The sequence below is a fragment of the Hibiscus syriacus genome, unplaced genomic scaffold, assembly GCF_006381635.1.
Source record: "Hibiscus syriacus cultivar Baekdansim isolate YM2019G1 unplaced genomic scaffold, ASM638163v2 tig00111402_pilon, whole genome shotgun sequence".
Lineage (NCBI taxonomy): Eukaryota > Viridiplantae > Streptophyta > Magnoliopsida > Malvales > Malvaceae > Hibiscus > Hibiscus syriacus.
This window is the reverse complement of record NW_024063082.1, coordinates 2,526,568-2,554,421: the sequence shown is the minus strand read 5'-3', so window position 1 is coordinate 2,554,421 and position 27,854 is coordinate 2,526,568. Positions and strand designations below refer to the sequence as shown.

The 27,854-nt window shown below is 34.9% G+C and overlaps 4 protein-coding genes and 1 long non-coding RNA gene across 12 annotated transcripts; 1 reads left to right on the top strand and 4 right to left on the bottom strand.

Moving 5' to 3' along the window:
* The first annotated feature begins 203 nt into the window (after positions 1-203).
* LOC120161551 lies at positions 204-23,847 on the top strand. The gene is made up of 3 exons (XR_005519486.1): positions 204-233; positions 6,502-6,513; positions 23,721-23,847. It is a non-coding gene; the product is annotated as an uncharacterized LOC120161551 (long non-coding RNA).
* LOC120161549 (PHD finger-like domain-containing protein 5A) lies at positions 2,479-3,543 on the bottom strand. Of its 2 annotated transcripts, none has more exons than XM_039171774.1 (2): positions 3,472-3,543; positions 2,479-3,108 (listed from the first exon to the last, which is right to left on the bottom strand). In XM_039171774.1, the coding sequence occupies exon 2, from the start codon at positions 3,072-3,074 to the stop codon at positions 2,742-2,744; it is 333 nt and encodes a 110-aa protein (XP_039027705.1). In that variant the 5' UTR covers positions 3,075-3,108; positions 3,472-3,543; the 3' UTR covers positions 2,479-2,741. The 2 variants fall into 2 exon arrangements, with proteins under 2 accessions (XP_039027705.1, XP_039027706.1); XM_039171775.1 differs by having other exon boundaries at positions 2,479-3,133; positions 3,472-3,515.
* LOC120161542 (asparagine synthetase [glutamine-hydrolyzing]) lies at positions 4,456-8,855 on the bottom strand. Its single transcript, XM_039171758.1, has 12 exons — positions 8,696-8,855; positions 8,450-8,588; positions 6,976-7,071; positions 6,749-6,890; positions 6,481-6,671; positions 6,227-6,388; positions 5,944-6,024; positions 5,644-5,865; positions 5,439-5,573; positions 5,274-5,354; positions 4,991-5,185; positions 4,456-4,907 (listed from the first exon to the last, which is right to left on the bottom strand). The coding sequence occupies exons 1-12, from the start codon at positions 8,773-8,775 to the stop codon at positions 4,680-4,682; spliced, it is 1,752 nt and encodes a 583-aa protein (XP_039027689.1). The 5' UTR covers positions 8,776-8,855; the 3' UTR covers positions 4,456-4,679.
* Positions 8,556-21,822, bottom strand: LOC120161540. Of its 5 annotated transcripts, none has more exons than XM_039171754.1 (8): positions 21,268-21,822; positions 17,932-20,817; positions 16,803-16,856; positions 16,141-16,495; positions 15,551-15,631; positions 15,362-15,451; positions 14,829-14,851; positions 8,556-8,568 (listed from the first exon to the last, which is right to left on the bottom strand). In XM_039171754.1, exons 1-4 carry the CDS (start codon positions 21,709-21,711, stop codon positions 16,238-16,240), a joined length of 3,642 nt encoding a protein of 1,213 aa, XP_039027685.1. In that variant the 5' UTR covers positions 21,712-21,822; the 3' UTR covers positions 8,556-8,568; positions 14,829-14,851; positions 15,362-15,451; positions 15,551-15,631; positions 16,141-16,237. The 5 variants fall into 5 exon arrangements, with proteins under 5 accessions (XP_039027685.1, XP_039027686.1, XP_039027687.1 ...); XM_039171755.1 differs by having other exon boundaries at positions 14,829-14,839; XM_039171756.1 differs by lacking the exon at positions 8,556-8,568 and having other exon boundaries at positions 14,769-14,839; positions 15,415-15,451; positions 16,134-16,495.
* LOC120161544 (magnesium transporter MRS2-11, chloroplastic-like) lies at positions 23,122-27,635 on the bottom strand. Of its 3 annotated transcripts, none has more exons than XM_039171762.1 (14): positions 27,207-27,635; positions 26,847-26,919; positions 26,658-26,728; positions 26,421-26,506; positions 26,247-26,331; positions 26,060-26,128; positions 25,011-25,091; positions 24,759-24,924; positions 24,639-24,684; positions 24,245-24,325; positions 23,942-24,024; positions 23,463-23,506; positions 23,229-23,352; positions 23,122-23,197 (listed from the first exon to the last, which is right to left on the bottom strand). In XM_039171762.1, the coding sequence occupies exons 1-13, from the start codon at positions 27,633-27,635 to the stop codon at positions 23,257-23,259; spliced, it is 1,410 nt and encodes a 469-aa protein (XP_039027693.1). In that variant the 3' UTR covers positions 23,122-23,197; positions 23,229-23,256. The 3 variants fall into 3 exon arrangements, with proteins under 3 accessions (XP_039027693.1, XP_039027694.1, XP_039027691.1); XM_039171763.1 differs by having other exon boundaries at positions 23,122-23,201; positions 23,233-23,352; XM_039171760.1 differs by having other exon boundaries at positions 23,122-23,352.
* Between the last annotated feature and the right edge of the window lie 219 nt (positions 27,636-27,854).

The following is a 27,854-nucleotide window of genomic DNA, read 5'->3' as shown; positions in this document are numbered from 1 at the left end:
AGAAGCTACAAAATACAATAGAATCAAAACAGATTACATACAAAATGAATCAATGGTCTGCAATATTCCAATGATTGCTGAGGTTAATATTCACAGTAAGCAGTCGATTAAAAGTCCTACCCTTTAAGTGAAGACTAACAACATCTTTAATTGCCTTAAGTAAGTCTTCAACAGACCTTGAACGCCCTTGGAACAAACGTTTGTTCCTCTCTTCCCATAACAAATACACTAAAGTGTTCAAGGCCAGCTTCATAACCAAGGAAAGCAATGATTTTTCTTTCCAGTTAATACAAGCCTGAGACATGAAGTCATCCCAGGTGCAGGCAGTAAAGATCAAACCTGATAAAGAGAAGATGGACTCCCAAAGGGAAGCTGCAGTAGGACAAGAAAGGAAGAGGTGGTCTCTTGATTCAGGTTCTGCAGAACAAAGAACACAAAGAGAATCAGTAATCACTCCCATGCGTTGTAACCGGACCTTGGTAGGAAGCCTGTCCAGAAATGCCATCCAGGTGATAAGGCTAAATTTTGGTATGTGCATGGGGTACCAAAGCAGTTTCTGCCAAGGAACCGTAGGTCTCTTTTCTCTGATTGAATCCCAAATGGAACTAGCAGTGGCAGCTCTTGAAGACAGTAAATGATGCACCTCCAGTCTCATTTTCAACAGCCTCTTCATGCACCAGCTGGTGCTTGATTTTATCTCCACTGACCAGAAGTTCTTGTCCTTAAAAACATAAGAATTGAACCAAGCCACCCAAAGAGACCCTTGTCCTGCTAGGATTTTCTTAATTAGAAGGATCACACAAGCCTTATTCCAAATCTTCATATTTTTAATTCCTAGCCCACCTTCTGATTTCAAACAACATATGTTGGACCAGCTAACCCTGGCTCCAGAAGCTGCTCTGTCTGACCCTTTCCAAAAGAACCGGGAACAAAGCTGCTCGATCTTTGCAAGGACAGAGTTAGGAAGGAAGAGCTGCCTGCACCAGAAATTAGAAATAGAAGTGAGGACTGTTCTAATCAGTTCCAGTCTGCCAGCATAGCTCAGGAGTTTAGTGGACTATGTTTAATCTGTGCTGTGTACGTGGGGTGACAGCTTCATGAACAGCTCTCTAATTCTGTTTGCAGAATTGCTTTCTTCTTACATAGTTGACTATGTTGCAGCCGCAGCTCGAGTCTAGGCTACTACGGCTACCTTCTTCTTTCAAAAGTAATTTTCTGCCTTTTTCTCTCTGCGTCGATGAATAAATACGGGGTATTGGGGGTAAGGTGGCGTGCAATTCCAATAGAGATGCGCTCGTAGGTATGGCAGAGGCGCTTTTGTTTCTTTATTCCTCGGAGCTGGCTGTCGATTTGGATTTTGACAGCCAGATACAGGTGATCTGTGTCGTCTTCTCCATTGTACTTCCCGTACCCTAATGGTCACTCGCACAACTCCAGATCCAGGAGCTGTCAGTTCATATTCCGTCATTGACTGTGATTAGGGGTGAACAAATTTCCCTTTCACTAAAAATTAGTGTTTTTAATTCAACTCAAAAAAATTTTGAATTCCAATCAAGTAATAAAATAAAATCTAATAACTCAACATTTTTAATAATTAGTGAATTGATTTTCAAGTTTAAATCAAATCCATCAATTTTATATTATATATATTACATATAAAAAATATGAATATATATATATAATTAGAGAAAACCATTTAAATTGAGATCAAATAATAATAATATAATAAAATATTTATAATTAAATTTAAATAAAAACTTAAATAATTAGACTTGAATAAAAAATATCAAATAAAACTTAAATTATAAAATAAGACTCATCAACTCAAATAACTCAAAATATTTTAACTTAAGTCGATCAAACACGCTCCTATATATGGCTGAGATAGGCTGAGCGCCCCAATAGGATTCCCCGAGGATTTTGGTTTATCCCTTTTGGCTTTGGGTAATCGTGTATTTGACTAAATGGTTATCTTCAAACGATTTTGTTGATTTCAAATTTATAGATACCCATATCTAACAACTTCAATCCCTATACCGCAAACGCCTTTTCAGCCTAGTAGTAGTAGTAGCAGCAGTGATTGCACTACCGAAATGCAATTGAGACGAAAAAATAGAGAAAGAATAATGCTGTGGATTCAACCAGTGTAGCCTAGTAAATAACATTAGGGGAAGGCCAGCACCCAAGTGTAGTCGCATTTTAGAAGAGTTAATAAATCACATGAAGCTGTGGAATTATGACAAGGGACCTACAAGGTTTTTAACTTAAAAAAAGCTTAAGGTGCGAACCGATATCGAATAGGGTTTCATGACCAAAACCCCAGATGTAGTCTAGTTGGTACACACTAACTCTTGAAAGATAAGGTCCATCAGGTTTGGGACTCATTTCATCATCTACAAACCTTTCACTTAATATTATCCTTTGAAGCCAAAGGAAAGTAATCCCATAGACATATAAATGCAAGACTATGAGCACAAATCAGGTATGAGTGTAAATCACTGAATAGAAGTTCATAAACAATAAGACATGCTATTGGCATAACAGATAGAATTTTAATCCGGCACACCATACTATCATTGTGCTTGAAGATAACATCATCTAACAGACAAATATGATTCAATCCAAACATTCTAACTGTTTCATTCCCGGCCACATACTTTAACAGAACAATTCAAACATTCTCAAATGTGCCATTCCAAGCTATAAAAGCACCGGTGAAAAACCTAATCATTACAAGGCTATCATCGTTTCTTAAAGCCATATTTCTTACGCTCGTAGAACAAGTCAGTTTTAGCACTCCCAAGATTAACAATTTTCGGACAACCATCCCGGTCTTTCTCTTGTTGCGTACACTCTTTACAGTAATATGCATCAGATATTCCCACCCCTCCACAGATAACACACCTACCTTGGAAGGAACCATAGTTGCATTCGTCGCAGACCCGGACGAGCGTGCAAGGACGAACATAGGAGTCGCAGATTACACACTTGCCATCGCATTTCTCACACAGTCGTCCTATTGCGATGCCAGGTTGCTTCCTGCACATGATCAAATCGGGATGATGCTTGGCCATGACTGCTGCAAATCGTTCCTCGTTGTTCCAAAACCTGAACCATAAGACACAAAAATTCATTAACAAAGTAAAAAAGGCATAAAACCAGACAATAACAGATATTTTCGATATAAATTAGAAGACTCAGCATCACAAAATCGAAGACAGAACTCATTAAGAATCCATTGTTTGTTAATTTTCTTGTGCTTCCTAGAAATCTCTATAGAAGTGAATAATTAACCAAAAATGTAACATTAATTAAAAGTGTTTTTCCTTTAGAAAAACCTCACATCAATTTTTTCCCTTCTACATAACAATCGTTAAGAAACGAAAACCCAGAAAAGGTTATTAGCAGAAATAGGAAGTCAAAGGAACATGAGTTAACGAATACAATAAAGGAAGAGAAAGAAGATAGAACCTGAGAGGGGATTGCAAAGCTCTGGGTATGGCGATTACGCGGAGGAAGTGGTGATTTGAAAGAGGCGTAAAAGTGATTCTCGGAGTTCATATAAATAATAGAAATATAATGTCGGCTTCGTGTTGGGCTGTCAAGAAAAATCTAGAAGTGATGTTTGTTTAAAAACATTTGGGCTTTCATGCCGAAATTCAAAATAAAATTGTCAAGCCCAATTTAATTAAAGGTTTCATTGTTGACAATAATCTTTATTTATATTTATAGTAAAATTAATTATTATTATTTAAAAATCAATATTACATTTAAATTCGAATGTTATCTAAATTTGTAAAACTACATCCATCACTGATGAATTCCATCGTAAGAAGAAATTGGAAGATTTCCACTACAAAATATCAGTTACATATTTCACAACATTTTGGAATAAAAAATTATATAATGATCAAACGATTATAATATATTGGGTAAAGTACACAAATGGTCCCTTGATTATGGGGTGTTATTTTACTGAGTCTCTTAACTATTAAAAGTTATAAAATGATCCTATGACTATAAGGTATTGCTTTGTTGGGTACCTTAACTATTAAAAGTTATAAAATGATCACTCAACTATTTATATGTTCCAAACTATTCCTTTTTCATTAAAAAATTGACAACAGTCTGAGCTGGACGTTACCTTGTTGACTGAGATATAATAAAATATGATCTTATAATCTCAAACGACTGTCATATCTCAGTCAGCATGTTAACGTCCAGCTCAGATGGTTATTATTTTTTTAACAGAAAAGGATGAGTTTGAAACATAATGAATAGTCGAGTGATCATTTTATAACTTTGAATAGTCAAAGGCTTTAACAATGCAATGCCTTATAATCAAGGGACCATTTTGTAACTTTTAATATTCTAATGACTCAATAATGTAATATCCTATAGTCGGGAGACCCTTTATGTACTTTACCCTAGATTATTATATATATTCGAACAGTATAAAAAGAAAAGGGATGATTTCTCATTAAAGAATTAACTTCCACTATAAAATATCGATTACACACTTGAACTACATAAACAAAAGCTTGATATAACAACAGAATAATGATTAAACGATATAACACACACATATATAATAACACTTTTAAATATCACCTATAGCATACGGCATAGCATTCTAATACGGCACTAGTTTCAGCCATTTTGCTTCAATTCTCCGGGCACTAACCGTGTATGGCGACTTCAGGAATCTCCATCGTTGGTATCGAATCAATAATCTTGGATGGCTTGTTGCTGAGAGGTGTCTCGGCATCATAAGCTGAGACATGGACTCCCAGTGCCGCCCTGCCTGATGGGTCGAGGTTGTTCTTCCAGGTGGCGTCCCATTCGACGGCCTTTGCTGTGCTGCATGCTACACTGGCTCCTCCAGGGACTGTCAATCGTGCCGAGTTCTGGTAAAATCAAGAAACATTAGAAATTACATCTCTTTAGTAATCGAATTTCATATTTAAGTCCGAATAATATAAAGAATCACCTGAGGGAAGAACCTCTCGAAAATCATCCGATAATAGTAGGCTTCCTTTGTGGTTGGTGTGTTGTGAGGGTAGATGTGGGAAGCATTAAGCATCATCTTTTCAGTCACATGTTCAGCGGCATGGGCTTTGATACCATCGATCCAACTATAACCAACACCATCACTGAATTGTTCTTTCTGCCTGTACAAGATATGCTGCAGGACATCAAACAAGACAGTTAATTTGGTTCGTTTTTCACTTGTGTTTTGACGAAGATCAAAGACAATGAATGTTATAACACACCTTTGGCAGATAGGGATGGTTTTCATCATCAAAGGCTTTTCTAAGAATCCACTTCTCGATACGTCCCTCATCTTTTTTAATCTGACGCATAGCAAACAGAGAATTAAATCTCAGCCACTTATGAATAAATCAAGCAACTTCAACAATAGTTTTATACATATATACCATCTTTGATTCAGGGTCTACAGACATGGCAACGTTGATGAATTCTTTGTCTAAGAAAGGGACTCGAGCCTCCAATCCCCATGCAGACGTTGCTTTGTTAGCTCTCAGGCAATCATACTGGTGAAGGGCTTTGATCTGCAGTACGTTCGAAAACTTTATCATACAACTGATTTTCAACACGGATATTTCGAGAAATGATTATTACCTTGCGGCATGTTTCCTGATGGAGTTCCTCCTTATTTGGCGCTTTATGGAAGTATAAATATCCACCGAAAATCTCATCGGAGCCTTCACCGGACATAACCATTTTGACTCCGACTGACTTAATCTTCCGTGACATTAGAAACATAGGAGCGCTTGCTCTGATAGTGGTAACATCATAGGTTTCGACGTGGTAAATGACATCTTCAATGGCATCAATTCCATCCTGTTACATTTTAGGGGGGAAATTAGCTTTGCTCTACGAGTATTAGACTCTGAATATCTCGAATTAAAAGTACATTACTTGAACGATGAAGTGAAACTCATGATGAACAGTTCCCAAATAGTCTGCCACCTCCCTTGCAGCCTTCAAATCTGGTGAACCCTGCAAGCATATTGAGATACTAGTTGTAAAATCATTTTTGCTGAAGTATATGTATCAGACATTCATTTCTAACACATATTCGGACATGGATATAAGATATGACCTTCCTAGGATCTTTAAAATGAAAAATTAAACATATCCATGTATGAGATATACTCTTATCCGAAATCAAATCTGAATCCTTTAAAATAGTGGAATTTACCTCTAGGCCAACACAGAAAGAATGGAGCTGACTTCCCCACTGTTTGGCAGCCTTGGTACCAGCCAAATACCTAGCTGTGATGGAAGCAACCAATGATGAATCCAGGCCTCCAGATAGCAAAACTCCAAAAGGCACATCAGTCATCAACCTTTTGATCACAGCCTGTAAATTTTAATGTAGTAAGTATGACATGTATCAGAAAAATAGGCAATTCCGCGATGATATACATGTAAAGACTTAAAATCAGTGCTTACATTTTCAAATGCACGTCTAAGAACAAGAGGATCGTAGGGAACCGAGGGAATTGCCTCTGAAAACCAAGGTGGATTATACCATCTCCTAAAACCTGCCGATTTGCTCGAGTACAAATGACCAGGAGGAAAGCTTTCGAAATGTTCACAATCATCGTTCAATCCTTTCATTTCCGACGCAATCCAAACCGAACCTGAATATAACAAGTAGGAAAAAAGGTTAATAAAAACCAAACCTAAACTAAAATGAATAAAAAATTATAATGTATACCATCAAGTCCCCAGCCAATATAGAGTGAGGTGACCCCAATAGCATCACGAGCAACAATATAGCTATTGTCACGGGTATCCAACAGCACAAATGAGAAGATCCCATCCAACATGTCCACAAAGCCTTCACCGTACTCCTCATACTATATAAGTTGAAGCGACAATTTAGTAGTCGTTGGACCAATAATTCACACAATAAAATCCACATAAATTGGCAGATCAGCTTACCAAATGGGCTATAACATCACAGTCACTGCCTGTCCTGAACTTGTGGTTCGTCAACTTCTTCCTCAGTTCTTCATGGTTGTAAATCTCTCCATTCACCTGGTTTTTAACATGTTTTACTCTTCGTTAATAATCTTTCTCAATAGAACCTAAGAAAGGGATGGTTTGTATAGGTGTAAACGAGACATCTGTGTGCTTATAAGCTACCCGGGATTGTCTTGAATAAAAAACCCGAAATTGACTTCATTATTGTTGAGTCAAGTTGCTCTAGTTATGGGTGAGCATCGATATGTTCGTTGAAAAAACGATTAATAAACCGGCCAACTTGGGTCTTGACGGATCTAAGCAAATCAACTTCGTCGGTTAAGTTAATTAAATCGGTTTTTTTCTTCTTCTTATTTCCTTCCAAGTATGAGAAATTTGACATGAATAGAAGTCAGTTTGATTTTTAGTTAAAATTTTGGACAAAGTATACCAAAAGATCACCGAACTATGTCAACATAATCTATTTTATCAGTAAACTTTCAAACATTATAAAATAATCATTTACCCTAGTAAATTATTATAAAATATCCCTATTACATGATAAGTAATAGGATAAAGTACACAAATGATCCCACTATAGGGAGATACTTTGTTGAGTCAATTGATTATTAAAAGTTACAAAATGATCACTCGACTATTCATTATGTTTCAAACTCATTCTTTTCTATTAAAAAATTGGCGACGGTCTGAGTTGGATGTTAACCTACTGATTGAAATATGATAAAATCTATTCTCATAATCTCAAATGATTATCATATCTTAGTCAGCATATTAAAGTCTAGCTTAAACGACCGTTAATTTTTTAACAAAAAAGATTAGTTTGGAACATAATGAATAGTTAGGTGATCATTCTGTAAATTTTAATAGTCAAGTGACTCAATAAAGTAACTCCCTATTATCGGAGGATCATTTTGTAACTTTTAATATTCGAGGGACTCAACAAAGCAACTCCCTCCACTTGTGTACTTTGCTCTAAATAATAATAAATTTTGATAAATAAACGATGATTTTATAATAATTCAATTAATTTAATGATCATTTTATAATAATTTGATAAATTTTAATGATAATTTTACAATCATTTGAGAAGTGTAATGATTATTTTATGATATTCGAAAATATACGGAGAAAAATCATTTTAACATATTTCAATCCTCTAATATATTTTACCCTAAAATTGAATATATTTATGTTTATGTCAGGCTTATAAATATGTTTTTTGAAAATTAAATAGTATATATTAGAAGTCATTTAATCACAGGCATTATTGTTTGGCCATAAATATATGGGAAGCTAATAGAGTAGCCAAATATTTGTTTGTTTCCAGTTTAAACTTTAAAGGCATATAAGGCCAGGTGATGCAAAACTGGCTAAAAAAGGGAAAATAATATACAACTATACAAGTAAAGCGAGAGAAGCAATGAGGAGATACCGTGACGGCGACACTCTTGTCTTCATTGAAGAGAGGTTGGTCACCGGAAGCAGGGTCGATGATTGCGAGGCGCTGATGAGCCAAATAGCAGTCGCCATGTTGATGGAGCCCACTCCAGTCTGGACCACGGTGCTTCAGCCTGTTCTTACGTCATCCAAATCGAATCAATTAATCGCTTATTTATTTCAGCTCAACCACGTTAATAATAATCATTTAATCAAATATGAACGGAGAAAGAGTAATTGCCTGCGGGAGAGTTCCAGCACTCGAACCCTTTTCGCTTGAGAATCATCGGAACAACCCAAGACGGCTAAAATCCCACACATTTTCTCTCAGAAACTTGTTTTTGTTCAACAACAAATTATAAGGGGAAAGGAAGGAGAATAAGAAGATGATTTACGAAGAGAAAGCAGGCATTTGGATTGTGTGTGTGTTTCGAAGTTCGTCACGCTGCTTATTTATAGTTTCAGAATCTTCGGGTGCACCAATGATACGCCGTCGTTTTATTAACTTTCTCTGACCCGCACTCTCACCCTTCATCACGTGGGTCTTTTTTTACTGTTTCTTTTTGGACCGTTCGATCAGTTTTTATGGCGAAAGGTTTACCCCTTTCTGACTCGGCACTCATCGTCGTAGTCAATAGTTAAAAGCAACGAACTTCGTGTTTAACTGTCCACGTATCAGATAAAACTAGTTCCATCATAAATTAAATATTTACAAAATGTACAAATTTGATTCATTAAAATGCAACGTAAGAAATTTACAACATTTTACTTATACTGCATGCAAGTTTACAAGTAATATTATACTATTTTTATGATATATTAACAATTTTTACATAATTCAACTTCAAACTAGAAAAAACATATTGAAATTAGATTAAATCAAAATTTATTATTATAATTAAAATTGAATTCAAATGACTTCCCTCGATTTGTTCGTTAGCATCCCTAATCTTGTATTAAGAAAAAATGTTAGTAAAACTTGGCCTTAGCTTAAATAAGCCAAGCAATTGAGAAAGAGGTGACACAATGGTATAAGAAGATAAAACTTGCCACTTAGATATGTTTGTTTTTTATTAGATGATTATAAGATATTATATATTTGAAAAACTCTCAATTATTTGATAATAAACATTCAAACACCTCTATAAATGATGTGTTCAACCTCGTAATATGTAAAGATATCAATAATTTCATTAACTATTAAGATTGTTTTATTTGTGTAATTTTTTTTATTACCCTAAATGAGTACAAAATAATATATGTTCAAATACTCTAATCATTTAACATTAAATATATTAAATACTCAAATTCGAAACTTTAAAAATAAAATAATATTTTAAACATTAAAATCACTTTATTTATGCTGAATTCGTACCCCTTGAATATATTAATAATTTATTTGACGTGCCATTATAAGTACTATTGATTTCAATAAGATAAATATAAGCAACCAATTGAATAACAAGATATCAAATCAACATTACGTCATTTATATACGAAACTTTTTCTATAACTTCACATCAGAGTCATGTCTTGTATTCCCAATAATTGCACCGTGAATTTAACAGTCATCACAAAAGTACAATTTCAATGTAACATTAAACAAATGTAAACTAGCGACCAGCCGTCTATATTTCTTTAACTTTTTTATATTTTTATATCATATCTTTGTCTTGTTTGATTTTCATAATTTTCAATAATTCTATATTCCTATTATATTTTTCTTTATTTCTATTGCTTGTTTTTTATTTTTAATATCGGTTGTTTGATCATTTCTCTTTTATTTAATTTTTTCAAGATTAGATTTAACGTCATTACAGTTGATCAAGATGACGATTATTTATTATTTTAATGATCTTTCCTACTTTTGATCTTTGGATTAGACTTGGATACATAGTTTGCATCCGTATATATTTTCTCACAGCACTCAGATATGATTTGTGATTCTAGATGGTCTTTCAGTGGTTTAATTTTATGTTGTAGTTAGTTTGTATCTATATTTTGTTCAAGCTTTTTGGATAAATTTTAACATTTTTATTATATGATTATTCTATGATCTCGAGTGATTGATTATTTTATAAAAAAAATATTCATTTTTATTTAATTTTTTTAATTTTATTATAATTTTAACTATTTTTCTTTTTAATAAATTAACAGCTCTATTTACATAAAAAAATTCGATGAATTATTATTGTGCCAAAAAATAATGAAAGAACAAATTATAAGAGTTTGTGATTGCCTTTTAATGGAGTTTGAGGTCATCTTCATGTTCATGATTTGATGCTCTTTAGTTTCCTCGACTATTGGTTAATCAGTAGGTCACTTCTCACGTAAATAAATATAAATTATTTTTTGACATATTAACAATAAGAAAAAAAGTATAAATTATTACTATTTATCAAAAAAAGTTTACTTATAAAAAATAATTATCGTATTAAGTAATTACCATATATACGATTTAAATTATTCTAATAATTAGTCAAGTTGACTTTTAAAACAACCATGAGACGACGCATCATATAAACAAAATTATCATGAACCTTGAACAAACTTCCACGATATTTTTGGTGGCTTTTAAAGAGTTAATAGAGATAATTCTTCCTCCCTTTTCCTAATAAAATGACTTTTAGAAAATCAATATGTCATTAAAGGTGAATAAAATTCGATTCAACTATAAAATTTAATTTTTTTACTCAACTCGACTTGAAAAAATTTGACTCGACTCGACTTGAAAAACTTGACTTGAATTAATTTCGAGTTGTAATTTCATAAATTCGACTCAACTCAAAAAATTTTTAAATTCAAATCAAGTTATAAAATTGAACTCGGATAACTGGAATAACTCAAAGTTTTTAGTGATTAGTGGGAGTTGATTCCCTACTCCTCTCTCTCTCTCTCTCTCTCTCTCTATATATATATATATATATATTTGTGTGTGTATATATATATACACACATATAATACATATGAAGAAAATATGAGAAAATATATATGTATTGTTATGGTTATAGAAAAATGTTTAAATTAGAATCAGATAGTATCGTAATATTATAAATTTTTACAATTAGGTTTAAACAAAAACTCGAACAACTCGGTTCAATTTAAAAAAGCATAATTGAATTATAAAATATAACTCGTCAACTATAATTTTTTGACTCGATCGAACATTGATATCGTACGTCATTTCTCATTTCTATGGCCTAGAGAAGGCTATGGAGAAAAATGCCACAACTTGTATAACATTTGATTTGTTTTATCTATAAACAGGTAACGATAATAAAATTTGAATTAATATATATGTAAATATAATTAATACATACAAAAATACCATTTATATTATAAAAATCGAAAATTCAACTTTCCAAAATTAAATTAACAGAAAATTTATATATCAGGGCGACGTGTTATCTTATATTATAATGATACACATAACGTCAACCACAGTCCTTAAATTAGCATTAGAATATACTATGAGATCCTTAATAATTAAAGAGAAATAATTGATGGACTAATAGTAACATCAACATGCATGGTTATTGATTAATTTATTTTGTAAATTACAATTTAATAGTGTTTTGGTTGGAGAGTGACTCAAGTATGACGAGTGGAATGATGAGAGCAATTTCATGGTCGGTCTTAGTTTAATCACCACCACTCACTACAACCAACATCAGTATATATGGTGATGATGATATCAAAATTTCAGCCGTTTGATTATTTCCCAAATTAATTATTTGGAGCTAAGTATTATTAATTATACCAAAATAAAGTAATATGATAATATTTCAATTTTATTTCGAATATAAGATGGATGATAAAGAAAATGAAAGTGAAAAAGTTCGAGATATGGAAGGAAAACACTGTGACGGAACAATAATTGAAGGTGTGTCCACAAACCGAGAATAATTGAAGGTGGGATGGGTCCAATCCAAATCCGTTCGTCGGTTTTATGAGTAATTGAAAGCCGTTAATCTCTTTCTTGTGTTATTTTGTGGTGTGTGCCTCTTAAATGATCCCGAATTCATTCGGTATGCGGCGACCGCGACGCCTTTGGGTAGCGTGTATAGCAACCAGGACGACGTTCAACGATACTTGTCAATGCCCACCGCATCACCCTACTCCAGTTCTATATCATAGGCTAGGATTTTCCTGAAATATAGTTAGGATAAGCTTCGTGTTTCACAGAATCAAAGTTGCATTCAAGATACAAATCTATTAACGTAATTTAAGATAATTATCACTATAAAAACTTTTATATATTTAAAAACAATTGTTATATTTTTTCCTTCATATATTTTATCTCAACGAATAAAAAACCATATTAAATTAAAACAAATAAAATATTAGTAAATATTGTGATAGATCGGAATCAAGTGACTTAAAAATCTTGGTTTTTATAACTATTTATTAACTTAGTATCTTTTTAAAATATTTAAATAAAAATATATTTGATTATTAAATAATAATCTAACTAGATTTAAATTAAAAATATCTTGTCAGAAATCGGAATCATATATATATGCATAGGAGTATAATAGATAATCAGACCTAGAGATGGAGTCAGAATTATAATTCAAAATAAATAAAGTATATTTTTTTTTCTAAAATGAAAAGATAATCCATAACTGTACTGTAAATATTTAAATTATAAAATATATACTAAATGTATTTTTTTTTCTGAGATTTTGGGGCAATAATCCCAAATTTATGCTTGAATAATTGTCACCCAACACTCTGACTCATGATGTAAAAACAGTGAAAAGACAAGTAGGGGATGATTTGATTTCAATCCATTCATTCGCTAACTGTTTTTGTTAGGATTTGCGGAAGCAAGAATAGACAAACAAAAGAATTTATCAAGAGGAGTTGGATCAGTTTTTGTGTTCAGAGAGTAAAAAGATTGAAAGATAAAAAATTACACAACGATTTATAGTGGTTCGACTTATCAATCAAATCTACGTCCATTACTTTAGTTCCTCACCAAGGATTTTCTAACAAATTCACTAATTTGTTCTTTCTTTTTCAAGGACAAAGAGATAACCTTTATAAACTTCATAGTTTTTCACGGGCTAAATTAGAACATTTCCTTAAGCTTTTCACGGGCTAAACTAGAACATTTCCCTGAGCTTTTCATGAGCTAAACTAGAACATTTCCCTAGCTTTTCACGGGCTTAGCTAGAACCAAAACACCTTTACAATGAAAAGAAATGTAAACAAGAAAACCTCTCTAAGGTAGGTGTTTACAAGAATTAAACTCACAAAAACAAAAAATTTACAAGAGAAATATGAAATAAGATTGAAAAATTATTTTCTTGTGTTTGATTGCTTGGATAGTTGTTCTATATGTTTTCAAGTATCCTCAGCTTGTTTTTATAGCTTGAAATTAGTTTGAAGTCGAATCTAGCAGTTAGGATGTTTTGGAGTCGTTAGAGATTCATTTTCTGTAAAATAAAACTGCCCAGAACAAGTAGTATCGGTACTCCTTCAATGAGTATGGGTACTACCTTTGTAATATTTGAATTTTTGATCGTTGGGCTTGATATTACTGTAACAGTATCGGTACTCATTTTGCATTCGATGTTTTTTAGCATCGGTACTGCTCACACATTATCGGCACTATTCATACAATACAATACTATTCATAAACAAATTTTGTATTCAATTCTAACTTAAATAGACTTTGAATTATTTTTGAAAACTTTAAATAAATTCAATTCAAGTCCAAAAATATTTTGTTATAAATTGTTATATCAAAATATGGATCAACAATATTCCAATTCAATCTCAAATTTTTGTAAGGATTATATTCAATGTGAAATCAGACGTCATTGCCAGTGAAATAAATCACATAAATAAGCTTTACATTCATTAGAACTAATACTTTTTTATCGTGTAATTATGACGTGAATAGTAATATATGAACACACATCATTCGGGTTTTTGGTTCAAAGTTCAATAAATCATTGTTGGTTTCAGATTTTAGTTTATGATCATTTAATAACATACTTATAGAATTTCAATTTTATAGAAAATGTAAATCAAATATTTTTTTTCAATAATAATAAGAATAGTAGCAAAATGGTCTCTAATATATAAGCAGGGGGCAGCTAGGCTCATTATGAATGTGTCTCTGCCTACTGCACCTTTTTGTTTCTGAATTCCCAATGTTTATACATCTTGTTCTTTTTTTGGGTGGAATAAGTGAAGACCATGTCTACAACAATGAAACTTGTTTCACCATGGCATTTCAGGTTCCCCAAGCATAAAAAACAGGTGCATGCAGTGAGATTTTGAAGTTGTTCCACCATCAGTTCTTCGAGCTCGATAAAAGACATAAACCGACGCAGCATGCTTGATTCCTTGAAGGCCAGGACCAATCCACAAGCTGCAATAACCACTACTTTAAATCAAGTTGCACCACCTAAATAAAGTTAATTCTATAGCATGTAATAAACAAAGTAAGACATGGTACGCGAGGAGTAAGAGTGACATTGAAGAATAAAAACAATAAAAATTACCTTTTCTAACACTTTAATTCTCATTATCCAAGAACAATTTGTAAAGGGAAGATGCATAAGCTATAAAACAATACTAGTAACCATCAAAATATCTCCTAATCAAAGCTCTTCATTGTTCTTCTATCACCCATGTCGGACGCATATTCGAACAAGGATATGGGGATATGATTCTCCCAATACATGCAAAGATTTAACAAAATGAACATGCTCGTGTCAAACACATATCCGTATCCGACACTCACACCCAAGTCCAAGTAACATAGGCATCCATTCCCAATCATTCATTACAACCACACATTATCCATACAAGTTCAGCACATTCATGCATTTAAAGAACCAAGCTTGACATAGTTATTTTAAAGAAAATCAAGTCATACACGCACTCACACTCATCTTTTAGAGTATAGGCAAAAGAAGGTAAGTCAGGGCATAGAGAACATACACATCACCACGAAGCCCCACTTGAGAGCACCAGCCACCTACAAGTCCCAAGTTACAATTTTAGTATGAAGCCCAACTATCTTAGAATGATAATTATTGTCCTTTTCACCATGAAGGGGTGTAAATAAATTTCATACCTGAGAATGACTAAACATTAGCAATTTACCTCTGCTTTCTTATCAACATCACTAATTACCAAATGCATGAATATCACTGCTCTGCAAATATATCCAAAAATAAATTTCACACTTAGTTGAGGTCATTCTGGAGGAGGAGATACAGAGATATCCTAATTATACATATTCGGATCCAATCCTAGTCTCTAACTCTAACTTAAGGACATTCAAACCAAGTAGAACTTTCATTAGGTGGATCCAAACTTGAAACTGAAACATCAACCGGCTATACGAGAATTCCTTCTGGGCCATTAAAGCTCTAACTCGAGCCTTATCCCCATTAATGCAACATCTTCAAAAGGAAACGTAGTTAAAATTTCACATTTCTATTGACATGCTTTCAAACTCATAATGCTTAAGAAAAATTTGCTCAAATACAAAGAAAACGAAAATCCTTCTTTACGAAAGAAGTGCATAAAGTAAGAGAGAGGATATAATTTATAAACAATGCCACTTTGAGAAGAAAAAAATTTACAAGTTAACGAATTATAAATTAAAGGTTAAACAATAACAGCTTATTAAGAATCTTTCTGAAAGCCCAAACCTCTCACCTGAGTCTAGAAGGAGGTGGTCACACAACTCGGCCTCTGCAGATTCATCATTGTTTGCAAATATCGATTTTAGACATTCTAGGTTCCGCGACTTCAACTATTTGTAAAACCCCTCATTCAGACCAATTCCTTTGGACATAAGTTGCAAAGCTGTGCCCCTAACAATCCAACCAGTATCTTCAGGTTTATCTTCAGATGGGTTCAGAGAATGCACACTTTTATCATCCACTTGTACACCATATATAAATGGCAGTCTCAGTACAAGAAAACTCTCTGGTGGTAAGATCACTTTACATCCAAGGCTGAACTGCAACTTTTGTTCGCGGTCTGGAACCGATGAGGGTAAGCAAGATGCCTACAAAAAATTCTTACTATTAATTTAGAGAAAATAACAGAGGCAAAATCACTGATCGGTTCGTAAAAGCATATTAAGCTTAAGAAACTTTATTCCCATGACAGATGCATGTCATAGAAGCTATCAGCCTCCACTTTATCATCAAGTTGCTATGATATCAATAAAGGAAAAAATCAGACGATGACATAAAAATAAGTGCCCCAACCAAAATCCTCAAGTACATAAGGTTTGCTGGGAGTAGTAAAAACATCATTTGAATATCATAAATAGTGGAAGTAAAGGTCATGCATGTGGAAGTGAGATATACCTTGAACTGTATAACTGGACAAGCTGCCAAAACAACAGGAAAGGGAGGTGTGACCTGGAAGGAAATTCTAACAATCAGCCACATTGTAACTAAAGGTAAAAAAAGGATAAATTGCATGTATTAGTCACCTAAAATGCGACAGACGAAACTTCTGGCAGCTAAGCATAGCTTACTGAAGTTCCAGAATTATACTTTGATCATTCCATGAAAAATAATTAGGTATTTGGAGGCCATTGTCCAGATGATTCACTCCACTTATCAAACTATCAACAAAGAAGATAATAGCTGTGCTATTCCTAGTAAAGGAGATTGTGTCCCTTGTTACAGATAAGGCGTCTATAGTTAGGTTGATTCCAAGGGCTTGTAATTGTGAGGCTGATAATTTAGCGAAGGAGGGGATTGGGTGATTGTAAGGGTACTGTTGCTGTTTCTTTCTGTTTTTTAAAGCTGCTGTACTCGGTTTATTTATTAAGTCTTATGTAATTCTGTTCTATTAATAAACTGAGGTACTCTTTTCCTCCTTCTGCTGGTAGGTTCTTTCCTTCGGGAAAGGGACTAATATGAGGGAGGTTTTTAATGAGGTCTCCTATTTTTATCAAAAAGGGCCTTTCTTGCTTTTGCTTCTTTCCCCAAACAATTGTCTTTCTTTCAAGACATTGTATATTGGTTTTAGGAGAAAACAGTACACCATGAGAAAAACCACCTTCTATAAGACACAAAGATGACCACAATTACATCAACATACATGTAGCGAGAAGCATGTACTTTCTAGCCCAATTGATGATACTATAAATTTATCATAGATTATGTCACTAGAACCAAGTATTCACTATGTCAGAATTTTGATTTTTCAAGCATCTAACAAACTGTCCAATACAACATTGATTACTTGGGCAGACAGAACCAATTAGCATGAGAACTATCCTGCCTCAGATGTCAAGAGTCCCTTCTAACACATTCAAGCAATCAAAAATCAATAAAAATCATGCATTCTGAGAAGATGAACATGAATGGAATTGAAAAGATTCCATATCAATCTGAAAGGGCATGTGGTCATTAAACTGATACTACATTATAAACAAGTTGAAGAAAGTTTAAAGAAAATCGTGCAAAGACTTTGTGACTATACCAGAAAAATTCTCTGAAGCTGCGATATTGTGCTTGCAAACTTAACCTTTGACGGTTCTTTTTTATTCCTGATAGACCTGCAGTGTGGACACTTCAGGTATATTGGTAAATCTCTATTTACCATGGAGAAAGAGGATCCATCATCATCGAGGCTAACAGAATGGAAGCCTTTTTCAAGGTCTCTTACAGCGACAGGCAGATCTGCTACATTCTTAGATGTTTGATTATGCTCTTCACGCATAGGAAGTAGCGGCAGCCCATCTTTGATGACGTTACTATTTCCCACCACCTTTTTTGCCTCATCCTTGTTTTTCACCTTATTTACAGAAGCAACTTTAATACCATTTGTATTCCGATGAACTTTACCCTGCCCATTGTTCTTGCCCACTGTTGAAGAATCTGCTGATGTGAGGTCTGAAGCTTCCACAGAGCATTCTTCAAACAATGAATATGGGGGCTGAAGTTGGTTGAGATGCTCTGGGTTCAATAAGAAACGGTGGCCATGAGGGCACTCATGCTCAAAACCAACATATGCCATCACATGCTTCATCTTAGAGTTCAGTTTTGCCTTTTCATCATTGCTCATATTCACAGGAACAAAATTACTGCCAATTCGTACAAAAGGATCACTATCAGCGCTAGCATCAGAAATTACTTGATTCAAGTTTGGAGTAACAGATGACATCTGTATGGGTTTTTGAGATCCTTGATCAACAGTTGAATGAGCCCCTTCCAAACTGAGAGCACTTGCCTTATGTTTCTTTGTTCCTTTTTCTATCCCTGATAAAGGCTGTTTCCTCTGCTGAAGAGGAGGGAATCCTGAATCTGCAGCTGCTGATCCAGCAACAACTTCCGAAAAAGGTTTTTTCATCATGAAATTGGGAAGGCCTCTACCAAAACTGATCTTGTTACCATTTAACTTGCTGATATCCCAGGTTTTTTTTGGATTTTCAACAACATTCTCTCTTTCTCCAGAGCAGACCTCTGTGGAATTAGCCTTCTTCAATTGAACATCAGCATTAGTCTCAGCCTTAGGATCTCTACTGGACCTACCCACAGAACCAAGTTGTGTAGATCTTGTTGATAAGCCATTTGGGGTTTTCTGTTTCTCTAAAACTATTTTCCACTTTAAAAGAAACTTCTCACCGGTACTGAACCCACTCTGAAGTAAGCCTTTAGAAGGTTCATAGTACCTTGCACTGCCAATACGAATCAAACTCCAGGAAGATGGTTGAATTGGTCCTTGGCTGCTTACTTCTGGTAGTTGGAGCGCTGACAGAAGCTTGTCACATTCAGGAAAGGAATTGAAGGAAATGTTCGCCGATTCAAAATCGAAAGGGTCAGATAGCAATCGCCGCGTCCGACCACAAGCACAAGCATGAAGAAAGACATATCCACTTGAATGAGGTTTCATCAAAGCTCCTGAAGGCAACTCACCTGCCTCAACATCATGTCTTTGGTGCAAACATGGTTTTCCAGTCAAACTAACAGCATCACAACGTTGTCTTCCAGATTTCCACATTGAGGTGCAATCTTCCTCCAGCTTCTTTGCAAGCAGTTCCACTGCAGGTCCCCTGACCATAGAGTGAAAAGCATGCAGAGCCTTTTCCAAATGAGCTTCATGCTGTGATGTGGGATAACAAGCAGGCAAGTCTTTCAAATAAATCTCTTTTGCAGCTGGAAGGGCCCTTTCACACCACAAACTAGAGAACTTTGTGTTAAGCCCTTTCCCACTTTCCAACCAAGATACTGCAATATCTAGAGAGTCGCTGCTTCTAGAAGCAACCCCTTCACCCTCGTCAGAAGTAGTACTTCGACGAGGTTTTCTTTTACCAATTTCAGTTTCATCTATACAACCACGCTTTGCAGATAGTAGTCCATTCAAAATAAGCCGACTAGAAGACAGCCATATATCTAAAGTTGGGAGTTCAGGCGTAGTCAACGTCTTCGCAGAGGCAGTTGAGGCAGCGGCGGCGGCGGCAGCAATGGCCACCATACCAACACCAGCAGCAGGGCCACTATTGGTGTTAGTCAATCCCCCTCTTCCCCTCAAAATATCTGACTGCCTGTAGATAAATTCCTTCAAAGATGATAGATCTTCTTTGTTTGAACTCTGACTATGAGTTTCGAGCAAAAAGGAATCTGAAGTTGCTTTTCCATTCAAAACATCTTCCACAAGACCAGTGGCAAACTCCAGAGATTCCCCTTTCTTAGTTGTTGACTTGTCCAGCAGCACAACAGCCCTGGATGCATCAAGCGAAAACAGAGGGGCTAAATTTGAAACACTCGCACTTCTTGACCCACTGTGGCTGCCTTCTGAACCCAATAGTGTTCGGCATTTCTTAATTAAAAACCGAATCTGTGCCTCAAGGGATGACTGCAGTTTCTTCCGGAAACCACCTTCAGATTTACTTGCAGGACGTGCCAACACTACTACAGAAGCAGAACCTTTTGTGGGCAAGGCTGGCTTTGCTAAACTGCTTGAATTAGAAGAATGATTAAGTGAGGATGCCTTTACTGACTCCTCGATGTTATTAGCATTAGAATTTGGTACATCAGAGAAATCATCAATGAAAACAAATAGCATCACCGGGGTACACTGGCCTGGGAACAAAGACGTATAGGAACCTACACCTAACATGAGAGAGATAGCTGCAGCATTGCGACCCAACATGCCACCAGTTCTACCTGGAGAAGTGTTGGCAGCAGTTGGTGTTGCTGAAGTGCGAGAAGACGACGAAGAATGAGGCCTTGATGGCAATGGTGATGTTCGAGATTTTACATATGGTATTAATGCATGCTTAGCAGCTTGCAACACCCGAAATTTTTTCAGATTTTGAGTATTGAAGCAAGATCCCTCCTGAATGTATATGATTAAATGGCACACCTGCATTGCTAATTGAGTTAATCATAGATATATCGGCTATTACTATTAGTAAGCATTCAACAACATGCTTTCTTATAGGGTTTTCAATTTCCAGTAGTCTGAGTGTCTGATAATACTACCATATAACACCAAAACGATAAAGAAAGTTCAATAAACTAAACTAAGAATGTAAAGCTTTAATGCCAAATAATTAACATACTGGTATGGGAATGCTACCACAAATTTCCTCTTTCTTTTTTTTGGTAAGTATTGCTTGCCTTGTTGATCTCATATTTATATTCTTAACTCATAACCAAGGAACTTCTTATCAAGATTAAGTTAAGGTTGTGAATAAATTTAATGGGAAAAGAAACTCAATTTCAACTAATACACTAACATAATACAAATTAAAACTGATATCTAATAATCCAACGAAATATACCAATTCAAGACAACCTAAAAAAAACTTACAGAAAACATAAAAAGCAATCCTTGAAGATCCCCGAACTCCCGTTCCTCTAAAACCCCATCAAAATCTGACCCGGAAGCCATTGACCCATCAAAAACCGGGCATCCATTTGAAGAAAACTGCAAGAACAAAATCCCTTTATCTTCTTCATGATAGTAACTAATCCTCCTATGCTTGAACCAATCCTTTTGTTCATCGTTGTCAAGAGACAAAACCCGGTCCATTTGACCTGACCCGAACACGTTGGAGTCTACAACTCTGTTAATGAGCTGGAAAGAGTTGTCAGGTCTCCGAGATATGAAACCCACCACAACGACACCGTCGGGAGAGCTGGGAAGTGAAGGAGAGGAAGGTGGTAACGGAGGGGGCGGATTCGAAGAAGTGGGTACGGGCGAAGGAGGTGGGCGGGTCAAAACCCGCATTGAAGGCGGGCTAGGAAAGTCCATGATTGAGAAAAAGGGAACATAAAACGGGTTAGATTTGCCGGACTTCCATCGAAAGAAATTCACGAGTAGAAGGGGCTTTGGTAAAGAAGAAACAAAGACTCCGGCTTTTTTAAATTACAAATAAATAAAAGGACATACATACAATACATATATAATTAACAACGAAGCCATGGACTCGTGAGCTTAAGAGCCCACGTCCTAACGTCCTAGTCCAACAAAAACAAAATCACCACATAGAGCCTTAGCTCTTTCTCAAAGTTTTATATTATTAATGCGTTAATATAATGATAATTATATGATATTATGGAAATATACATAACCGTAGTGCTAAAGGCGTCCCTTACCAACGCAACGTTGCTTTTATGTCATGATTTCTGAATTGATCGGGTGACTTCTTTTCTTACAGAGCGGTGCTGCAGTTCGGTGCATTGGCTTTCAGAAAATCGAGGGTCAAAGGATAACAATTTTAGGAGGTAACATTTAATGTTCCGATTAAAGATTATTTGAAGCCGTAAGATTACATTGTGCATGGAATTATAACGATTATTTTATTTAGGGATGAACCGAGAGTTAAAGTGATGTCACAAAAAAATAAATTCTTTTATATTTTAAATATTTTCTTTGTATTTTATATAGTTAATTTAATTTAGCACTTTTTAAGATTTTATAATTTCACACTTTAAATTGTAATATAATTTCTTAAGTCTACACTCCTGACATAAATTCATGCGTCCATCGCTCTCGATGAAGAACTATGGCTGTAAGTGTACATTTTCCTTATTCGTATAATCTTCTCAATCCCGTCAACCAGCCTTTGAAAATAGATCAGAAAAAGAGGTAAATGTTAGAATTTAAATCCCGGACATCAGCTGAACTCGTGAAAGATGATAAAGATGATAAAATTCATCAAACACTGAATCTGCTCCTCTGTGTTTGTGATTAGGTTCATCGTCTGTTAATGTCTCTGCAACTATCGAAGAAGAAGCCAAATTTGTCAAGCCAAACAGATGGAGAACGAAGGTTCATCACTGATCAACTTCCGAACACCGTAGCTTTACTTCTGTACATATTTGTGCTTGCTGGTCTACTGTTTTCATAACGAACATATGGCAAGAATTCTGGAATTTGCAATTCTTGCCTGTTCGTATTCATAGCAATCAACAGCAATTAGATGAGTAATTTGATCCGCGTCAATGCACAACACCGAGGCTCGAGCATCAAATGCAAACATGAACCTAAATCGACCCTTTGCATTAGCTTGTGCCCGGCTGTGCTTAGATTACGATACATTTGTTTTTCTTTCCAGTGAATCTTCATCAGCCATGTAAAGTTATATATTTAGTGGTCAACTATTATGGGCAGTGGTGCAAATTGCACTGGCTAAAATATTAAAAATAAATAATACAATCATTCCGAGTCTATACAATTCGACATAAATATACATATACTTAAATGTATATATGCTTCTGTTTAACAATTTCCTAGTTTTATGTTCTAAAAGGCTAAAAAAAACTAGCTTTAAGGTAATCAACAGCTTACCTAAATTTAAAGGATTCTCCGAGCTCTCAGATATGAATACATGAGAAAAAAAGCCACAACACCACCAACAAAAATCCCTGCTGTGGTTAGCCAGAAGGCAAACTGCAAATGAATGGGGTAAGTTAGCATAGCAAAGTGAGAACCATATCGATGCAGAGCATATGAAGCAGTAAGAAGATGCCAAATGTTCAAACTTTTTACGATAATCATACCATATGGTCTTCAAGATAGGACCTCAAGTTCATGCCGAATATACCTGAAAAACACGAAGTATAATCTTGAGCTTCTGGACATGGATGCTCATAACTCTCACTCTAATCGGCACTACAACATTAATTTTTTCTTTCCTTTTCCCACTTTTATCTAATTCCAAATATAGGCAGTTTCTCTAGGCCACATCCTCTCTAACAATCAAATAAATGAAAAAAAAACACTATCACCATATTTCACATGATGAATCCATGAACTAGCCTACAATTATACTTGGACAAAAACAATTTTATTGTCACATGGTGATCAAGCGCATCCTAACAACTCATGATTTTGTGGCATCTTAGATTTACAATTTTTACAACGGATAAGCGATGGAGATTCTGACCAGACATTTGACCAATTCTTGTTTTAGCTGCCATTCAGGCATGTAATCAATAGAGGTTTGGCTTCTATTTTTCTTGGTGGGGGAAGGACAAACCTGCTACTAGAGCACCGACTGCCACACAAAATGTCCCGACCTGAAGAAGTAGTTCCAATCTGCTTACCTCAAGCCTCCGAGAGCTTATAAAAATAGTTAAAAAAAAACAATGAACACTATTTCATTAGTTAAAGGATTGTGGATTCAGACGCAAATGAACTTTAAGTTATTTATGGGTTTAAAATTTCAAATTATCAGCATCACAGATAAGAAGATCATGGGATTTTAGAGGATAAAGTATTGAAGAAGCCCCAAGTGATATGGTGATGCTGAAAACCAAAGCAAATCAAACTTCATCAATACCTTAAATTGACAGCAATAGAATCTTCCATTTCTTTTGCAGAATCAAGAAGCCTTTCAGCCTGACCATGGCAAGATTCACATCTGCAAATGCAACAATAAATTGAAATCAGTGGGAGCCATTGAAAGCAGAACATGCACACAATAAGCCCTTCTGCCTGGCCAGTGAAAATGAAACAAACAGTCACCCTTTTCTAACAAACTCTATTTATTCCTGTGTTAACCAAACCTCAAAATACATCTTCCTCATCTAGTTTATGCCTTGTTTACAACATTGAGAAATTTGGACATTTCAAAAGCTCTAGCAAGCAAAGTTGACAATCATCAAGAATATAAAAATGAAGAATATAAATGATAACCTGTTTGATTAACAAAACTAATGGAACAAAAGAAAAACCTTTGAAGATAATTTTCCAAAAGCATCTCGATCTCTTCCTCCTCTTCTGCAAAAGGACCAAACTGAATTAGAACTTTTCTTAAAAGTACACATCGAAACTGAGTTTAATGAGAAGAGTACCTTCAGCAATCATTTTTTCTAAGGGTAGAGAACATTCCATTTCATCAGTTCCCTTTTTCAAAGTACAGTTTCTTCCCATTATACATATTCGACGTATTTCATGGGGGTCCTCCAAAAGATCAAGCAGCATTTGTCTAAGGGCCCCTGCTCTTGAACCCAATTCAACCTAGCATGATAAAACAAAAGGAAAATATAAAGATATTGACTATTAATTATTATGCAACTAAACAAGATTTTGTAAAGTTAATATACCAAATTCTGCTTGCTAATACGAAGTTGCTCCAATATGTCAGCGGTTAATTTGTAAGGCAACTCTTCAAGCAGAGCTTGAACCTACACATATGAAAGAGCACCAATGATTAAACAGGCTCATATTATAAAAAAAACTCACATAATGACACTGTCGGCACTCAAGGTACAAACTTGTAAGTTCTTAAATAATCATGGTGATCATAGTGAATTGTTTAGGTGTATAAAAATATATTATAAGGAAAACATCCATTTTAAGTTTATCAAATCAATTGTCAGAAAACAAATAGAATTAGTAACATTTTAAGGAATGCTTAGAGTGGCTTAATAAGCTTGCTTGTTCAAGCTTTTATCAGGCACAAGTTTGAATTTGTACATACTTAAGCTCGGTAAAAATTGTTTTTAAACAGAAATAACAGGCATCTGCATAAAGTTTAAGTTTGAGCTCATTCATGGATAACTGATTAATGATTATTCTAAAATAGAAAACCCCCTTTCTATCTTATCTTAGGTATTCAATTAGATTATTTAGTTGTTTACAAGTTAGTGACCATTAGCATAAACACACTTAGTACTTGACACCCTCTTGCTCACACTTTCCCTATTTAACAGAATGATCAGGCTTAAACTTAGAAAAGTTTCAAGTTGATCAAGAGCAACTTGGTTCATATGCAGCTGTTAGAGGAATAGGACAATATTGTAACATCTTGCGGGAACCGAAAATGGCTGATTTAATAGAAACTTTTAACTATAAGACCAATGAGTTTTTTGAGCCTGTGTGTGAGAGACAATAGAGGAAAGATACAAAAAAATGACAAAAAGAAGTGGAGCCTATAAAATTTTCTTGAATCGGCTGTTCTTTCCCATTGTAGAGTCACTTGGAACTTGAAAACTAGTTACTACTGAAATTTGCTTTTAACCACTATAGTAAATGTCCAAGAGATTCGCTGTCTGCAGCTTCATTAGGACTTACTCAATTCACCATGAATCTTGTAAAAGAGTGGGAAAAAAACAAGAAACAAACAAAATACTCACTATGTTTCCGTACTCACACGAGGTTCTATATCCATTAGTCTCTGCTCCAACCGCTGTATTCGTGAAAGTAATGCTGCTTCAACAACCTAAAAGTATCACACCAAATGTCTCTCACAAAGTACAGACGTTCAAAATTATAGTTTCCTTGTAGATAAACCTATTTCATTAGCATATAAAAGTAAGGGTTCTCTGAAAGACACAAACCTCAAGCTCGAATGGCATACAATGCCCTCCATTCATGGTATTCAGTCGAGGCAACAATGTGTCCATAAAAGCCTTTCCGCCTTTGCTAAAAAGGACCAACACATGCAACAAGTTCACCATGTCAGTTTGAAGAGATGAAACAATGAGATTGTATTTGCACAGGTGCAAAATTACCGATGATAGTCGAATATAAGAACACAATCTCTCATTGCAATTGCTCGTAATGATCCCAGCGTAAGTAGAATTGCATGCTCTCGTACCTTAGAGCACGGAATAGGGACAAATGATTTAGCAAGCACATATTAGACAGGAATATAGAGAGAAAAACTGATACTCAATGCCAATACATTGGACCCAAGCAAAGCAAATAAAAGGATAAGCTTGAGAAGGAATAGCACAAATAGGGATTACCAGAAGAGATGGCCCCGAGTTTGTCAAAAACAATGATGGATCGACGCTTCGGATGTCTCTTGGACGAAGGCCTAAGAAAACGGTAAAACAAAATTAATCTACAATAAACAAATAAGTAAATAAAAGACAAGTTATTTTCCTGCAAGTAAAGCTTAACAATAAGAAAAAAGATGAAAAAAAATATATTACCACTTGATTTCAGTAATTGACGTCGGTTTATCTTTCTTGTAGATACTACTCCATTTGACTTCACCTCTACCACCTTTAGAGGGGGGAAATTAAAGACGATAAATAAAGTTATAAACCATTCAAAATAACAAAAAGGAAATGAAGAAGACAAAGCTGGAATGCAATCCAAAAAGCCCTAAGAAAAAATGGCAAATTAGTAATTAGCAAATTGTATGATAATGAATTCTAGAAACGATAATCATAATTAACACATAATACATGATTGCATGCAACTATCTTCTTCTAATATTAGAAATAAATGGGGGGAAAAGGTAAAACTCTACTTATATCACTATAATGAAGGATAATAAAGGCAAAAACCTCATAAACAGGCTCACGAATTCCAAGCGATGGAGAATCACTGGAAGATGTAGTGGTCCTCTGCATCGCAACTGCAGAGTTATGGTGCTGCTGCGAGTTCGGATCATCAGTCCCTCCAAATTCATCATCATCGCTGCCAACGTTATCAGCGGGCAACGGTTCCGGTTGGATCAAACGGTCTTCTTTCGTGGATGATCTAGTAGTAAAGTACTTGATCTTGCTCCTACAAGAAGAAGAAGGTTTCACTGCGACCGGGAGTAGGGGAAGTCCGCTCTTTTGAAGCAAAAAGGGCGAAGCGGTGGGACATGGATAACCGAAGAGAAGATAATGTACGGAAGGATATAGAGAAGGAGATGGAGATTTAGCAGATAACTGCAGAAGATTTGGATAAGAAGAAGAAGCAGAAGCAGGAAAAGGAGTTAGCGCCATAGTTTTGGTTTCTTCTCGTTAAGCGGACAGATAAATTGGTTTTTGCTTTAAAACTTCACTTCCAATCGGTTTTATTTTATTTTATTATGATGTGGCTTAGAATTAGATTGGTGGTCTTTTTATTTTAGTTTTTTATTTAATGGTCTAATTTTGATTTTAGTCCGTTGAACAAAAACAATTCTGATTTTAGTCCCTTTACTATATTGAAATTTAAAGATA

Excerpts from the sequence above, each read along its gene's own strand:
- LOC120161549 (XM_039171774.1), bottom strand. The coding sequence starts at position 3,074 with ATGGCCAAGCATCATCCCGATTTGATCATGTGCAGGAAGCAACCTGGC.
- LOC120161540 (XM_039171754.1), bottom strand. The coding sequence starts at position 21,711 with ATGGACTTTCCTAGCCCGCCTTCAATGCGGGTTTTGACCCGCCCACCT. Across the intron at positions 20,818-21,267 it reads GATTGCTTTTTATGTTTTCT|GTGTGCCATTTAATCATATA; the intron begins GTAAGTTTTTTT and ends TTAGCAATGCAG. Across the intron at positions 16,857-17,931 it reads AGCTTCAGAGAATTTTTCTG|GTCACACCTCCCTTTCCTGT; the intron begins GTATAGTCACAA and ends ATTTCCTTCCAG.
- LOC120161542 (XM_039171758.1), bottom strand. The coding sequence starts at position 8,775 with ATGTGTGGGATTTTAGCCGTCTTGGGTTGTTCCGATGATTCTCAAGCG. Across the intron at positions 6,891-6,975 it reads GTGATGTTATAGCCCATTTG|TATGAGGAGTACGGTGAAGG; the intron begins GTAAGCTGATCT and ends CAACTTATATAG. Across the intron at positions 4,908-4,990 it reads TCGAGAGGTTCTTCCCTCAG|AACTCGGCACGATTGACAGT; the intron begins GTGATTCTTTAT and ends TGATTTTACCAG.
- LOC120161544 (XM_039171760.1), bottom strand. The coding sequence starts at position 27,635 with ATGGCGCTAACTCCTTTTCCTGCTTCTGCTTCTTCTTCTTATCCAAAT. Across the intron at positions 26,507-26,657 it reads ACTCGGGGCCATCTCTTCTG|GTACGAGAGCATGCAATTCT; the intron begins GTAATCCCTATT and ends CCGTGCTCTAAG. Across the intron at positions 25,092-26,059 it reads TAATGGATATAGAACCTCGT|GTTCAAGCTCTGCTTGAAGA; the intron begins GTGAGTACGGAA and ends TCATATGTGTAG.